The 15,041-nt window shown below is 45.8% G+C and overlaps 1 protein-coding gene across 1 annotated transcript in view; it reads left to right on the forward strand.

Moving 5' to 3' along the window:
• The window catches only part of adgrb2 (adhesion G protein-coupled receptor B2), a 208,597-nt gene that overhangs the window by 103,267 nt on the left and 90,289 nt on the right, over positions 1 to 15,041 (forward strand). Inside the window, 4 exon segments of the mRNA XM_048993698.1 lie at positions 6,509 to 6,673; positions 7,456 to 7,620; positions 11,419 to 11,520; positions 14,810 to 14,916. Coding sequence (XP_048849655.1) covers positions 6,509 to 6,673; positions 7,456 to 7,620; positions 11,419 to 11,520; positions 14,810 to 14,916 — 539 coding nt within the window.

The raw sequence follows: 15,041 nt of genomic DNA on the forward strand, positions 1-15,041 counted from the left end.
GCAGCAGTCCTGTGTGCCGGAACCATATTTGGAAACACTCTCTGGACCGTGCATCGGTAATATATGCAAAGATCCAGGCGGAAATCGATCGGAAGAGGTGTCTGACCCACTGAAGATTTGCAATTGGCTCCCCATTTCCCCTTCAGAAGTCACAGGCAAGAGGATGCTTGTTTGAGCTACATGTGCATTCGCAGTTAGAGATGCATGAGGTCTTATCAAACCTTCACCCCAGAAGCACAAAAAAAAACTAAGATTTATTTTAACAATTATATGATGACTTGTTCTATGATGGGCTGGTCCCCCGTCCTGGGTTATTCCCTGCCTTGCACCAGCAATGTCAAGGTTAGGCTCCAGAGCCCATGCATAGAGCAAGCGGTATAGAGCAAGCGGTATAGAAGATGAATGAATGAGACTTTTTTTTTTTTCTTGATTAGCGGTTACCCGTGATTTGTTCAGATGACCATGGGTAACCTCATATACAAAGACCTATGAGATATGTTACCAGTTAAATCTCAGATTCAGTCAATGCCCTGGTGTTCATGGGACCGGTCGATCTGATGAATAATGAATTCTGCAGTGCTGGGGTTTCTGATCCCACCTCCATGCTCTCTATCGCTCTTTCTCTCACACACACACACTCCACCTGTATGTGGAGTTTGCATGTTCTCCTTATGTTTTATGACTTTCCTCCTGCATTCGAAAGACATGCATCTAATCAGTGTCTCTGAACCGCCTGAAGTATATGACTGTGGCAGGTGTTTCCAACATGACAGCTTCAGACCTCAAACCTTCATTTGTGTATATATACATATAAAAGTCTGTTTCTGTTTATTTCCCTTTATAATTCGGCTGATGCTGCACACATATTTATTTTGTACTGCCTTTGTATCTTAGGGCCCTCAAATAATTTATGAAGAGTCTTTGGTGACTCATCACTTGATTCTCAGTAATAATTAATATTTTGAATTAAAGAGACATTTAAAAATGTATTTAATAATTAAGCATACTTCTGTCACTGCTCTCAGGGGAAAAAAAAGAAGTTGGACTCTGCCATTTGCTCCTAATGAGGTACGAGCTGTAGAGAGGAAACATCCAGAGAAGCGGGTAATGGTGTGATTTCTCAGAGTAAAGCCTGCAGTCTGGAGTTCCTCCCATGTTGTGTTCAGGACTCTTCAATTACCATTACTGGTTTAACTGGTAATTTAGCTGCACTTTCAAATTTCATTATTTGAACAGTTAGTGAATTCTCATTAATTGAAATCATCAGTTAAACGCTAAATGAATGGAAAATCGGTTCATTTAACAAGTAAGCGGTGTATGTTATTTTAGCATTTAAGCACGATTGAGTTCTGAAACCACACTAGTTTATGGCAGCTTGGGCCCTCATGGCCGCTGAGACACACGCATGCAGTGCCATCACATCTTTAAATAGTCGCCTTCTGTGGGAAAAAAAAAAATCTTGCTTGGATGTTAGATTTGACGGCACGGAGCGGTTAGCAGAACACCCAGAAGATGTACGTCATGGTGGGAGGGTGTCCAATGACGACTCTGTGTCCAAGGTGTCACGCTCAAGAAAGAGCTTGAAGGATTGGAAGAGGATACTCTGAACGCATAACAAAAGGATGTGGAGGAGTAGGCCACTACTATAGCTGACAGGCAAATCAATAGGACGCCTACTGTAGGGGTCCTGTCTGGCCTAAGTCTCAAGCCTCTTTGTGATTAGATAAAGAGTTCTTCAAGTGTCTGTTCCCGTTGCTCTGCTGTGTCCAATAGGGCCAGCTAAATGTTTGCTTACAGGGAACGGACACTTTGGTCTCTTAGTGTCAGAACAAGCTACAGAACATGGAAATATAGAACTGAATCCCAAATTAAATGAAGGGTGTAGAATGAGGGGATTTTCTCCAGCATATCTGGCCCACAGCTATTGTTCTGTAGCAGGCTGAGTCTAACAGCTCTGTACTTATACGTGATTGGCTTTTTGGTGGCCAGCACAGCCAGTTAATTAGCAATTTAACACATGTTGACGTGTAATTGCCTGTCGCAGAACACTGTGCAAGGTTAGTCCCTAGGAATGACTTCAGGAAACAGAATAGTGAGTAAAGAGATGGTTGAAACCAAAATAGCACTTCTGCTTTTCTCAAAAGGACACACTATAGGATTGTCGGGAAGGTCTCGAAGTGTCAACACTTATTTTTAGAGCTGCTTATTTTATTAAAGAAATTAATGTCAATATGAAGTCCAGAAGTGCTGAGGTACGTGTGACATTGTGCTTCGCCTTGTTTCTGGCCTGGCTTCGGGGTTTCTCAGGTGAACGGTAACGTGTCATTTCATTGTACAGCTAGGCTGATGGGCTCCATTTCCTATGCTAGCTGCTAGCGTTTAGCGTAGCTACCTCCATGTGCCGCATGCTAAACATCCAGTTTGTGTCTGTTTGTGTGGCTCACAGCATTGAACTTTCTTTCATTTGGGCTAATTGGGGTTTCCCCACAGGTGTCCCTTTATCGAAATTCGGAATGTCTTTGCTTATTTTTGTCTAAGTGGTTGATGCTTTGGCCAGCTCTTTCACGTAATTGGTCAGATTTACATAGCATCCGTCTTTATTGTGCTTGGGCCTGGCGGCCAAGAAGCATGACCTTGATCCTGCAGGGGGTCACGAGCGTCTGCTAGCTTTGATTCTGCACACACAGAACCATGGAGACCAGTCAACCAATCAGTCCGGCCTGGAATGCAAATCTGGATTTTTTTTAATTACCTGTCTTGCATGCATAAATTCACCTATTAAAACAATTAAAATGTATGTTTAATGAGCCATAATACCAGGTGCTAGCAAGCAGCTACGTTTAAAGAAAACAAACACAGCCCTTCAGTACAGCAGGGCAGTTAGTTCATATTTAGGAAGCCACTGATATTGTGTTTCAGTCATGTAAATGTAAAAATGAAACGATAACGGAGAAGCAGTGCCTGCATGGTACGCTTTCTAAAAATATTTCTTTGTTGCCATAGAGATTACAAGGGGAAAAAAAATCTCAGCAGTCGTATATTCATTACCTAATAGACGTGATTTAAATAGTTATATTCTCATAGTCTTACGCTTTTGAATCCCATCCTGCTGTTTAGGTCTCATGTACATTTGCTGCATCGCAATAGTTGAGTGGGTTCTGCGACTTGTCTCCTGAAGAGGGGTGGATTACCGTTATTTATGTGGTCATCCGATGTTTCAGCACAGGCACAATTGACCGATTTGTTTAATGACATATTTACAGAAAGTCCATGTGGTATTTTATCTCAAGGGTACTACAGCGGGGACCCTTCTGATAAACCTGCAGCCTTCACATTGCGAGTTTGATCTTTTTCTTCCACATCTCACTCAAATAGAGCAAGCCTTGGCACGGGGAATGGATGGCAGAGGGCTACAGAGGGCCTGCGAGGCAGGGAGATGGTAGCGGGCTGAGGTAGGGCGGAGGTTCTGGGGGTGTCCATGTGACGAGAGCTCTATAGGCCACTGACAGCCGTTCTCTTCTCAAGCAATTAGGAGTTTGTAACCTACGTCTTTCCAGCTCCTGGTCTCCTGTACAGGTACAACCTGCTCTTTCCAGCTGATGGCTAATGACCACAAAGTACATGAATCAGACTTTAAGAGCCCAGCTGAGAGATTTTTTTATTCAGGAGCTAGCAGGCAGGGCTCAGTGAGTCATGTCCTAGGTTGATACCCTCATCTACCCAAGTGATGCCTAGATCAGAAAGTTAAGATACATATATCGAGTTCATCATGTGCTGGCTTCCAGTGTCAACAAACAGCGGTGGTCGCTGGTTGTTATTTGTTAGACATTCCTGGGTCTACAGAGCCTCAGAACTTCCGTACCTGTTTTTTTGAGGGATGGTGTGTGGCTCAGTGTGGTAGGCCTCTTTGACCATTGTAGGAAGGTTGTCGGTTTGAATCCCGTCCTCGGCAGAATTTGTTGGGCCCTTGAGCGAGGCCCTTAACCCTCTTGAGATGCTCCAGGTGCTCCAGATAAACAGCAGACTCTGTGCTCAGACCCCAAGCTTCAGTCTCACGTGTGTGTGTGTGTGTGTCTAAAAGGAGAGCATGATGGGATATATGAAAAGAAGCAAGAATTCTAATGTACTGTGGGCAAGGCTTGTGATGTGCTATACTGTGTTATTGGTGTTGTATGCCACTGCACCGTTTAAAAGGAGAATTAAATTGTCAGTGCCGTGCTAAACAGTTTAATAATCTCTCCCACTCGGGCTCTTTTGTCTCACCTCATTTTACATTTAAGGAATTAGGTCCTACAAGAAGAGGCACGTTTTGTAAACAGATCATTAGAAATCTCCTGCAATGAATTATTAATTTTGATATATGCCACAGGATCACATGCATTACTGTTAGTTAATTATAAGAGGAGACGCAAAGCAGTTTTAAACAAAGAACAGTGAATATCTCTTTGATTATAATGGACATGCAGGCAGTTTGATGGTGAGGAATATTTCTGTTTGATCTCCAGGGACACTCTCGGTCCAGAAGTGCTAGTGCATGAGGGTTGATCTGCACGAAAATATATGCACCCCCCCCAACACACACACACACACACACACAATGCTTTCACAAGTCAGTACCCCAAGCACCAATACTTCTCTCCAACTGCCGAGAAGCAGGCAATTGCCTGGTAGCTCTCGCTAATAGGCCTAGCTATCTGTTTGATTTACTTTAATGATGTAATTCTATTTCATAAATGTCACCGGCCCAATGTGACTAGGCACTGTTCATGTAGCTCTCTGGAGAAATCCGAGCAGCCGCCATTGCAGATACCAAAAATATATTTCTGCCAGTCTGACTGCTTAGTCTACTGGAAGGCCTGTGCTCTGAGTGAAATGTCACTGGAGATTTCCTGGGGAGCGTTTTAGCGAGTAACTCATTTAGCTTGTGTAAAGTTCAGGAATTAGCAAGTAAACAACCTGAAAGTCGCCGTATTTGCGTCGTCTGTATCAACCGTTCCATAATTAACTAAGATCGCATTTACAGATGAGGGGGGAAAACAAATTAATATGGCGAGTTATGCTCAGTTCTGTTCCTGTTGATCCCTTAAGCTATGGAACCTAGCTTGCCCAGACTGAACTACTGCCTCGTTAGGGTTAAACAGGGTCAGTCGTATTTACCTGGGAGATTTCTGAGAATGCGGAGTACAGGTTTTATTGTGATTTCTTTGACGTGTTTATACGTGCTTTGGGCTTTGGGGAATTGGGATTCTGTTACATTACATGTTTAGTTCTGTCTGTCTTAAAGGAGTGTCGACTCCATTTTAGGATTTCGCTGCTCTAGTAAACAGCTTTGTTTGTTTTCAAACCTTCTATCCGCCTTTGTTCCACCCCTGTGGCAGACCACCCCATCAACCTGTCGCAGTCTACGTGATGTGATTGAATATTGGCTCGTTGGTTGGTTAAAAATTTCTAGAATTTTCTAACACGTTTTGAAATGCTTGTATATATCAGGCTGCAAATTCACAGGCATGAGAACAACCCAAAACACCTGTTCTATGTACCTATGGAAGTCTCTGCTTTTAGGACAAATCATTTGTGATTGAATAAAACAGGAGCATATGCATGCGTGATGGGGAGGAGCCACAGGCACACTGGCCTCAGCTGAAAGCTGATTGGCCCCAGGAGTGCCCCCTCCCCATCACTCACCAATTCCAAAAATTCCTTTGGCTAATGATAAGGCTGGCCCCTCCACATGTGTTATGAGCATCTAGAAATTTCTGCTGTTGTTTCCTGTTTTTGTAGCTATGTGAGTCTCAGTATTATGGTCTTATTTATATGTATCTGTACATGGGTCTTGGTGACGCAGCACTAGATCGATTTATGCAAATGTGAACTTTACAGTCCCGGTTCTGTGTATACTGTATTTAAGTGGGGTTCTGGATGTTTTGTGTCGGTTCTGTGCGCCTATGTGCTGACTTCAGCTCTATGCTGTCATTTATTAAAATATGACTCACTTCGGCGAGAAAAAGGGCCACACTGGGAGGAGTACCCAGCTCACCACTGGGACTATTAACATTGACAGATTATTAGAGAATTATTTAACTGTGTGTGGGGCCCCAAAGGAGGCAGGGGCTCCGTCAGAAGAATGAGCCTCCCCATCAGCTGCTGGAGGAGTCCAGTCGGGCCCGGCGATGGAGAGGAAGGGCTGGGCTCATCATCGCACGGCTGTTACTGCGTGATTGCTGGCCAGCCCCGTGTTATCACAGACTTACCTTTCCTCTCCTCATTCTCTTCACCTCCATCTCCTTCCCTTTCTCCCCTCCTCTCATCTTGCCACTTCTCTTTTCTTTCTGCTCCCTTTTCCCTCCCTTTTCCCTGCCCCCCCCCCACCTGCTGCCTCCATCGTCCCCTTCCTTCTTTATATTTTCTCTTATTTTGTTTATACCCTCTCTCCGTTCTCTCTCATGGCTGTCATGTTCCTCCCCCTGCTCGCCATCCTTCGCTTCTGCCCCTGTCCTCCCCCTCCCAGTGGAGGGCCAGTGGTTGGACTGGAGCCCTTGGTCCCACTGCAGCGTGACCTGTGACACAGGTACCCAGCAGCGGCAGCGGAGGTGCAGCGTGTCGGTGCACGGCTGGGCCGAATGCAAAGGGCCGCATTTCGAGACCTACGAGTGCATCAACCCAGAATGCGACAGTGAGTCTTCTGCTACACCCGCCCCACACCTGTGTCACTCCTGTGCTACACCCGCCCCACACCTGTGTCACTCCTGTACTACACCCGCCCCACACCTGTGTCACTCCTGTACTACACCCGCCCCACACCTGTGTCACTCCTGTACTACACCCGCCCCACACCTGTGTCACTCCTGTACTACACCCACCCCACACCTGTGTCACTCCTGTACTACACCCGCTCCACACCTGTGTCACTCCTGTACTACACCCGCTCCACACCTGTGTCACTCCTGTACTACACCCACCCCACACCTGTGTCACTCCTGTACTACACCCGCCCCACACCTGTGTCACTCCTGTACTACACCCGCTCCACACCTGTGTCACTCCTGTACTACACTCGCCCCACACCTGTGTCACTCCTGTACTACACCCGCTCCACACCTGTGTCACTCCTGTACTACACCCGCTCCACACCTGTGTCACTCCTGTACTACACCCACCCCACACCTGTGTCACTCCTGTACTACACCCGCCCCACACCTGTGTCACTCCTGTACTACACCCGCCCCACACCTGTGTCACTCCTGTATTACACCCGCCCCACACCTATCTCACTCCCGTGCCGCCCGCGCTGCACCTGTCTCACTCCTCTACAGTACCTACCCCACACTCCTGTACCGCACCTGCCCTTGACCTTCTTCCCAGTGTTACAGGAAGCCCGTCTGCATTATTGCTGGTACTGGCCCCATCATCTCAGTTTCTCATCTCACTCCTGTCTCTGCACTCCTCCGCCCGCAGGCGACGGGAAGTGGGGGCCCTGGAACCAGTGGAGCGTGTGTTCCAAGACCTGCGACTCCGGGTGGCAGCGGCGTTACCGCATGTGCCAGGGCACGGGGGTGCAGGGCTACCCATGCGACGGCTCCGGGGAAGAAGGACGTACCTGCAATGACAAGAAGTGCCCAGGTTAGCCCCCGCGTGGTGCGTGGTGCTGCGGCTCTTAGTAAAACCCACTTAAGTAAATCCAGATGTGCGTAAAAGATATCGTAGAGTTTACGCAAAAAGGAAGCATGAGTCTGTGAGTAAATGTGCACTTTATCTTTTCATTTCTTTAATGTCTGTTATTTAGTATGTATTTCCACTATGTTTTTGGCTGATTTGTTTTTTGCTGCAGGGTTTCTTGAATGGTATGGGGAGGTAAATCCGACTTACGTAACGTTTGACTTATGTGAGAGTGTGTGGAGTGGGTTACTTCAGTCAGTCGAGATCTGTCTGTATGCATAAAATGTCTGGTAGGGGGGTCAGGGTACAATCTGGAGCCTATTCCAGGAAACACACTCGACACCTTGGACAGGCTGGGCTCGAGGCAGCGTACACTCACGCTCCGGGATGTCTAAGGACAGCGCATAGCTTTGCACTGTGTGTGGAAGCTCACATGATGTAGTCTGTCACACCAGGGTGAGATTCACACCCCCAATCCTTGAGGTGTGAGGTGAGAGTGCTACCTTCAGAGCTACCATGATGTCTGGTGTCTCACCCTGTTGTCGAAGCTCAACTGTGCCAACTTGTGCGGTCCCTGATTTTTCAGTATACTGTCCAGACATTACATCGCTGTATAGAGTATGGTGGTACTGTAATATTGCCAAAGCCTAAGTCGGCGTGCATTTGCTATCGATGGTCGTCATTGCTTTTTTAGTGAAGAGATATTTTGAAAATGTTTTTAAACTCTTTTTAACTTTGTGTTCATTTTGTCTCAAATAAGAGTCTTTGATTAACACTAATGGTGTCAGTGATGAAATTAATCCTTAGGCTGCTATGGTAAATGTAGGCCTGTCCAAGCACATCTGTCAAGTACTGTAGTAAGAATTTGCACCCAGTTGTGCCCACCTCTCTGAAGACTGACCTTTTTTGCTCTGAAAACCATGATTTTGCTCTTTAAGTTCTCTGGGTATGGGCCCCCAGCCTGGCAGCTTTGCCTGCAGACATTCATTTTTGTTCTCTGGGCAACAGTAGAATGGTGGCATTTGCATAAGGAGATATTTTACTTGATGGTTATGCACAGGGACGCCTGGCTCTACAGCATCTTCCCTTCTCGGTTAATTTACGAGGAAGTACGCTGGAGTAAGATCCAACTCGCAGCATCTATTAAGTCAAATCACCCTCGACGCTGTTCTGAGAATCTTCATCATTTATTGCTAGATCTCTGTCAGTTTCAGAGACTTTTTTTCAGCGCAATAAATCATTTTAATATTTTTGGCCAAAACACATTAATAGTGTACGGAATATAAATTAAATTATCTAAAACTATGGTTATAGAGTAGCTCCACATATGCCATACTGTACTTACACTGATGCCTCTGCAGGTTCTTAGGTCTTTTTTCTCTGCTGCTGTACATAGTGATAAAGATGGAGGCGTGACATAAGTAAGCATTGTTTATTAAGAGGTTAACTGATTTCTTCAGTGTGTCGTGTATGATTTTGTGATTCTGTGTGGGAATTTTATTGTATATATAAAAATTTATAATTAGACCTTTTATTAATATATTAGTCTTTACCAAGAATTATTAAATACATGTTTTTAATGCTGGGGCAGCATGGTGGTGCAGTCTGCAGCACTGTTGACTCCCGCCTCTGGGGCCCGGGTTCGAGTCTCTGCCAGGGTTCCATGTGTGTGGAGTTTGCATGTCCTCCTTCCTGTGTCGTCGTGGGGTTTCCTCCAGGTACTCCGGTTTCTACCCACAATCCAGAAACATCCATCCATCCATTTTCTGAAACCGCTTATCCTGTTCAGGGTTGCGGGGGTCCGGAGCCTATCCTGCAGGCTTTGAGCGCAAGGCAGGGAACAACCCAAGATGGGGCGGCAACCCGTCGCAGAGCACACTCACCCCTACGGGCAATTTGGTGAATGTTGTGTGAGCGTGCCTTGCGATATCCTCCGGGATTGGCTTCAGACCCTTCACAAACCCGAATAGCATAAGCAGATTCAGAAGATGGATGGATGGATGGATGGATGGATGGATATTTTTAATAGCTTTTTTCAAATACTTTTTCCAAATACACAGTTGGAAATTGGCTTTTTTTGACTGTAAAATGTCTTGTAGTCTGCCAGCTTGCCTAATCGTACTTTTGTCCAAAAACCCTTCTAACTGGATGAGTAGATACTCCTGGATGTTCCCATTACATGTTAAGGACTTTCTCTGCAGCGTTTGTTTCTGTTTTACTCCAGCTTTGAAGGTAGTTGTTTCATTTCTCTGCATGTACTGATTTGGCCGTGGTTTAATTATTGGGCTTGTGATTGTTGGTAAATACGTTTATAAAGGTGGGATCCTTGACGCTGATGACATAATCAGGCCTTTTCTTCTGAAGAGCGGCTCTGTAAATGAGCTTTCAAAAGGCTCCGCCTTGCTTTCGCTGTGGGGGAGCCGCTGACACGTACGCTGGCAGAAATGGACCTGCCCCTTCCTCTCGCTATTGATTTTGGTAACATGGCGCTTTCTACTTTCAGTCATTTTCGCTGCCTCTAGAAGGGAGGGGGGGGGGGATACATGTTTAGACATTAACGTAGCTCCAGGGAAGGAGCAGCCCCCTGGGGCTGCAAGTGGTGAATATTTGCTTGGAGGTCAAAAAGTACATTTTCACTCAGCGGGATCTGCTGACCCGTTTGCTTCTGGGCTCTAATGCTAGTGTACAGGTAGGTTTTCTCTGCCCTTGAGCACTTGAGTACTTAATTAAGTTAATGATGCCCCTATCTGAGCTGAATCCTCAAATTTAGCCCTTTCCTCTTTGCACATAGGTGGCTTCCTGTTTAAAATGCTCCAGGAACATTGTGTGTTGAAGTCCTGGGCTCTGGCACGCATAATCAGACAGAGAAATTGTGCATTCCACAGGTTCACATCCTTTATTTTAAAGAGAAAGAAGTTTATCTGCCATAATTGGTTCAATAGGAGCCACATTCTTTGTTTACCGCAGCTTTCTGATGCAATTTGTGTGTTTTTGGAATGAAAATGCTCCCTAAAGGGAATTGAACACTGTCATAGGCATATTTTCCGTGACCAGCCAAGTATTTTAAGAGATGTAATTTGATATATTGTCAACTGGTATTGATTACTAAAACATATAGGGTCCGCTGCCATTTCTGTGCCCCCCTGAAGGCTTGTGTTTCTGTCTCCTGCCCCCCCACCCCTACCCCAACCCCCCCCGGACACGCAAACACACCTCCCAGTCCAACATCTGTCCTGCTCCCGCCGAGGTATATTAGTGAAAGTGCCGCCCTTGTGTGATTTGTCAGCACGTCACTACTGCGAGCCGCCAGTTTTAATAAGCGCCACACTGCCCGCGGTTTTGGGGACCATCGCAGTGCCGATGCAGAGCCCCAGCCTCTGGAAGCTGCACTGTGATGTCGGACATAAAGATGCATTCAGTCACTTGTGAGAGGGCTTACATTTAGATGAAAGAGAGTGTCTCTGCCCCTCCCTCCTCTCATCCTTGTTTTTCTCACGTCCTATTCTAGGTTCCTCTCTTCTCTAGCTTTTTGTGAAAATTATGAATTATAGAGAAGCCAAAGGGGAGCAGAAGATAGTAGAGCTTCATATTTGGTGTGATGGTGTGGGTGATGAGTGTGACCATACCTGTGACTGCCTGTGCTGGTGAGGTGATTTAGTAGGAAGCGTTGAGAGAGTGTCTGTGTGTGCGATGGGGAAGGCATTTCCACGTACATGCCTAAGGAGTGACACACTATCCTGCCACTTTCTCTCCCCCACCCAGCGTCTCACGAGATCTGCAAGGATGAATACCTGGTGTCCATGACCTGGAGAAGAGCCTCAGCAGGAGAAACTGTTTACAACAAGTGTCCATCAAACGCAACTGGTGAGCAGGCCGTGCCCCCTCACCTACATTGCAAACACTGCTCTGAAAGGCTTCACAATAATTCGCAGTTAATTCCCAGTTGATATAGGAAACACCAGATGAGCTGTCATATTACCCAAATGATTACATTGTAGAAATGCAGTGACCGACACACTCAGCACCTATCATTGCTTGTAATAAAGTGTCCCTTTTGATGTAAGGAGTATGGTGTCCCTGCTAATGTAAGGAGTATAATGTCATTGCTGACATAAAGAGTAAAGTGTCCCTCCTTATGTAAGGAGTAAGGTGCCCCTATATATGTAAGAAGTATAGTAATGAGTACAGTTTACTTGCTGATGTAAGAAGTATGGTGTCCCAGCTGATGTAAGAAGTATGGTGTCCCTGCTGATGTAACGAGTATAGTGTCCCTGCTGATGTATGAAGCATGGTGTAAGTGCTGATGTAAGGAGTGTGGTGTCCCTGCTGATGTAAGGAGTGTGGTGTCCCTGCTGATGTAAGGAGTGTGGTGTCCCTGCTGATGTAAGGAGTGTGATGTCCCTGCTGATGTAAGGAGTGTGATGTCCCTGCTGATGTAAGGAGTGTGATGTCCTTCCTGATGTAAGGAGTGTGGTGTCCCTGCTGATGTAAGGAGTGTGGTGTCCCTGCTGATGTAAGGAGTGTGATGTCCCTGCTGATGTAAGGAGTGTGGTGTCCCTGCTGATGTAAGGAGTCTGATGTCCTTCCTGATGTAAGGAGTGTGGTGTCCCTGCTGATGTAAGGAGTGTGATGTCCCTGCTGATGTAAGGAGTCTGATGTCCTTCCTGATGTAAGGAGTGTGGTGTCCCTGCTGATGTAAGGAGTATGGTGTCCCAGCTGATGTAAGGAGTGTGGTGTCCCTGCTGATGTAAGGAGTGTGGTGTCCCAGCTGATGTAAGGAGTATGGTGTCCCTGCTGATGTAAGGAGTGTGGTGTCCCTGCTGATGTAAGGAGTGTGGTGTCCCAGCTGATGTAAGGAGTATGGTGTCCCTGCTGATGTAAGGAGTGTGATGTCCCAGCTGATGTAAGGAGTCTGATGTCCTTCCTGATGTAAGGAGTGTGGTGTCCCTGCTGATGTAAGGAGTATGGTGTCCCAGCTGATGTAAGGAGTGTGATGTTCCTGCTGATGTAAGAAGTATGGTGTCCCTGTTGTATTTCCTTTAAAAATCCCCTCCCTTATCCACACAAAGATTTAGGGACACAAAGGCCCTCTTTGGTTTTTAGGTCATTTTCAACGTTATACCAGCTCCCTGCCAGCAGGCCCTGCAACCACACCCAGTCTGACCACACCTGGCCTCTCCACAGTCATGCGGTAGTTGCTCGTTTTCTGAAGGTGATATAAGGACCCTCTGTGTAAGGAGCCTGCTTCTTACAGAACTGGCACTTTGGACTTCATCAACCAGCTCTATCTGTAGCTCTGTCCATTACCTACTGTTGGTTTCTGAACTCGCAACTCTTTTTGAGATTTTTTTCACATTTCTGCCAGTACGATGGAATGTGCTTTTCCCCCTTATACCATTTTGGTTCTCCTTTTTAAGGCATATATACAGTATAGAAGTAAGAGCGTAGGTTCATCTTGTGCTGAAACTGGGGGGGGGGGGCGGGGGGAGCTTAGGGACCTCACTCATGCGTTCTGAAGACGTGTAACTTTGCTGCCGAGGATGGGATTTGAATCAGCAACCTTCTGATCACAAGCACAGATGCTTAACCTGCTGAGTCACATGCCATCCTCCCAAGGGTTCTATAAACTTGTCTTCTGGATGTTATTTGCCCCTTGAGTGGTGTCTGACCGAGTGGTTTGGGTTACATTTTAGCTGTAGTAATTCATCTCTCTGAATCATTAAATCTGCTTGCTCTGAACTTGGATCATAGGGATCTTTCATTAGTTATATTTTTTTCCTAGAATTGCACCAAAATATTCCTAGATACCCCATCTGAAACATGCCCATACGACTCATTGATATGGGTATATATGCAGAAATTCAGAATTAACGAGTTCTTTGAAGTAGATCATAGCAGTGCTTGGAACAAGGTCAACATCAGGCCCGAAAGTGTGTTCTTACTGAAGTCAAGTCGAGAGACAAAGGGCCCACACTGCTTCGTCGCCTCATTACCCCCTCGTCTGCATTGGTCTGCATTTGATTGGTGTCCCGCTAGGTGGATTCATTTACCTCGAGTGCCTCTGCATGGTCTCTCACTTCCATACCATACGCTCTTAATTTATATTTTGTTTGTCAGAAGCTCACAGTTGATACGAATAAAGAAAATCACAAAAAGTTTCAAGGGCAAACAGACAGATAACTCTGTCCAGAGAACTGCAGACTAACATGTATTTATATATATATGTCCAGTAGTTTTTTTTCCTATACATATTCACGGTAAAGTACTGCAGTTGAGCAGCATTTTAAGTGCCTTGCAGAGGACACAGCAGCTCTTCACAGATTCGGGTTTGAACTGGCATCCTTTAAAAGAGAAGGACGTGTTCTTCCGAAGCGCTAGGCCTTCTTTTTTAGCCTCTGGTGACCTTGTGGGATCGACAGTAGCTGAGGACTGAATGAGCTGATCTAATGACCACGGCTTCCTGGTTCCAGCCTCTCGAGGGCGGCTGTCCAGGCCAAGACTCTGAATAAACTTGACTCAGGACAAGGATTCAAAAGGCTTCACCTCATGTGTTTGGTATTGCAAATGACACATCCCTGCTAGTCATTTACATTTCGGGAGTGTGTCAGGGTCGGTGCCCAAGCAATGTAACTCCAATCTTTCATCAGAGATGGATTTTCTCAAAAACTGGCATTAAAATTGCCTGTTTACTGGTTATTTTTCTCCCATGAGATCATAATCACAAAGGATTGTAGATTGGTTATGCTTAGCATCTAGAATCCATTTGGTAATCCTTATGTTTTCCAACAATAGTTTTATTATAATGAATTGTTTAAAACTAATTTTGTCATGTACACATAACGACAACAGTGCAGAGAGGTGCTGCTGTGATACTTTTGAGAATAAACTTGAGCTGAATTGTTTTAGTGATGGTACACGAGTGTATAATGGCTGAGGCACAGAACTGGCCGCTTGTGACGTGTTTGCATTCTGTAGCCTCATGTGCTCTGTGCCACCTCAGTAATGACACTGTTAGAGTTTCCAAAAGAAAAGAGAAATTGTCCCATATCAGTTCAAAATGGGTGGCAGCATTATACTTATTAATATGGGGCGATGCTGTAATGTACAGACCGGGTGGCAAGATTACACACTCCGTCCGCCTCTCTCTCCGCAGGATCTGCTAGTCGTCGATGTTTGCTGGACGCTAATGGAGTTGCTTACTGGGGTCCTCCGAGCTTCGCCCGATGCGTCTCACTTGAATATCGATATTTACATCTATCGGTAGGTACCTTCTCTGGCTGAGCCAGACCCGCAGCCCCAGCTCTCAGCATCAGTTACAGCTGTAAACACTGCGGTCTACTGAGTAGATGGCTGTTCCCTTTAGCATGCATTTACATTGACTATGT

This window comes from Brienomyrus brachyistius, chromosome 23 (genome assembly GCF_023856365.1).
Source record: "Brienomyrus brachyistius isolate T26 chromosome 23, BBRACH_0.4, whole genome shotgun sequence".
In the NCBI taxonomy this organism is placed as follows: domain Eukaryota; kingdom Metazoa; phylum Chordata; class Actinopteri; order Osteoglossiformes; family Mormyridae; genus Brienomyrus; species Brienomyrus brachyistius.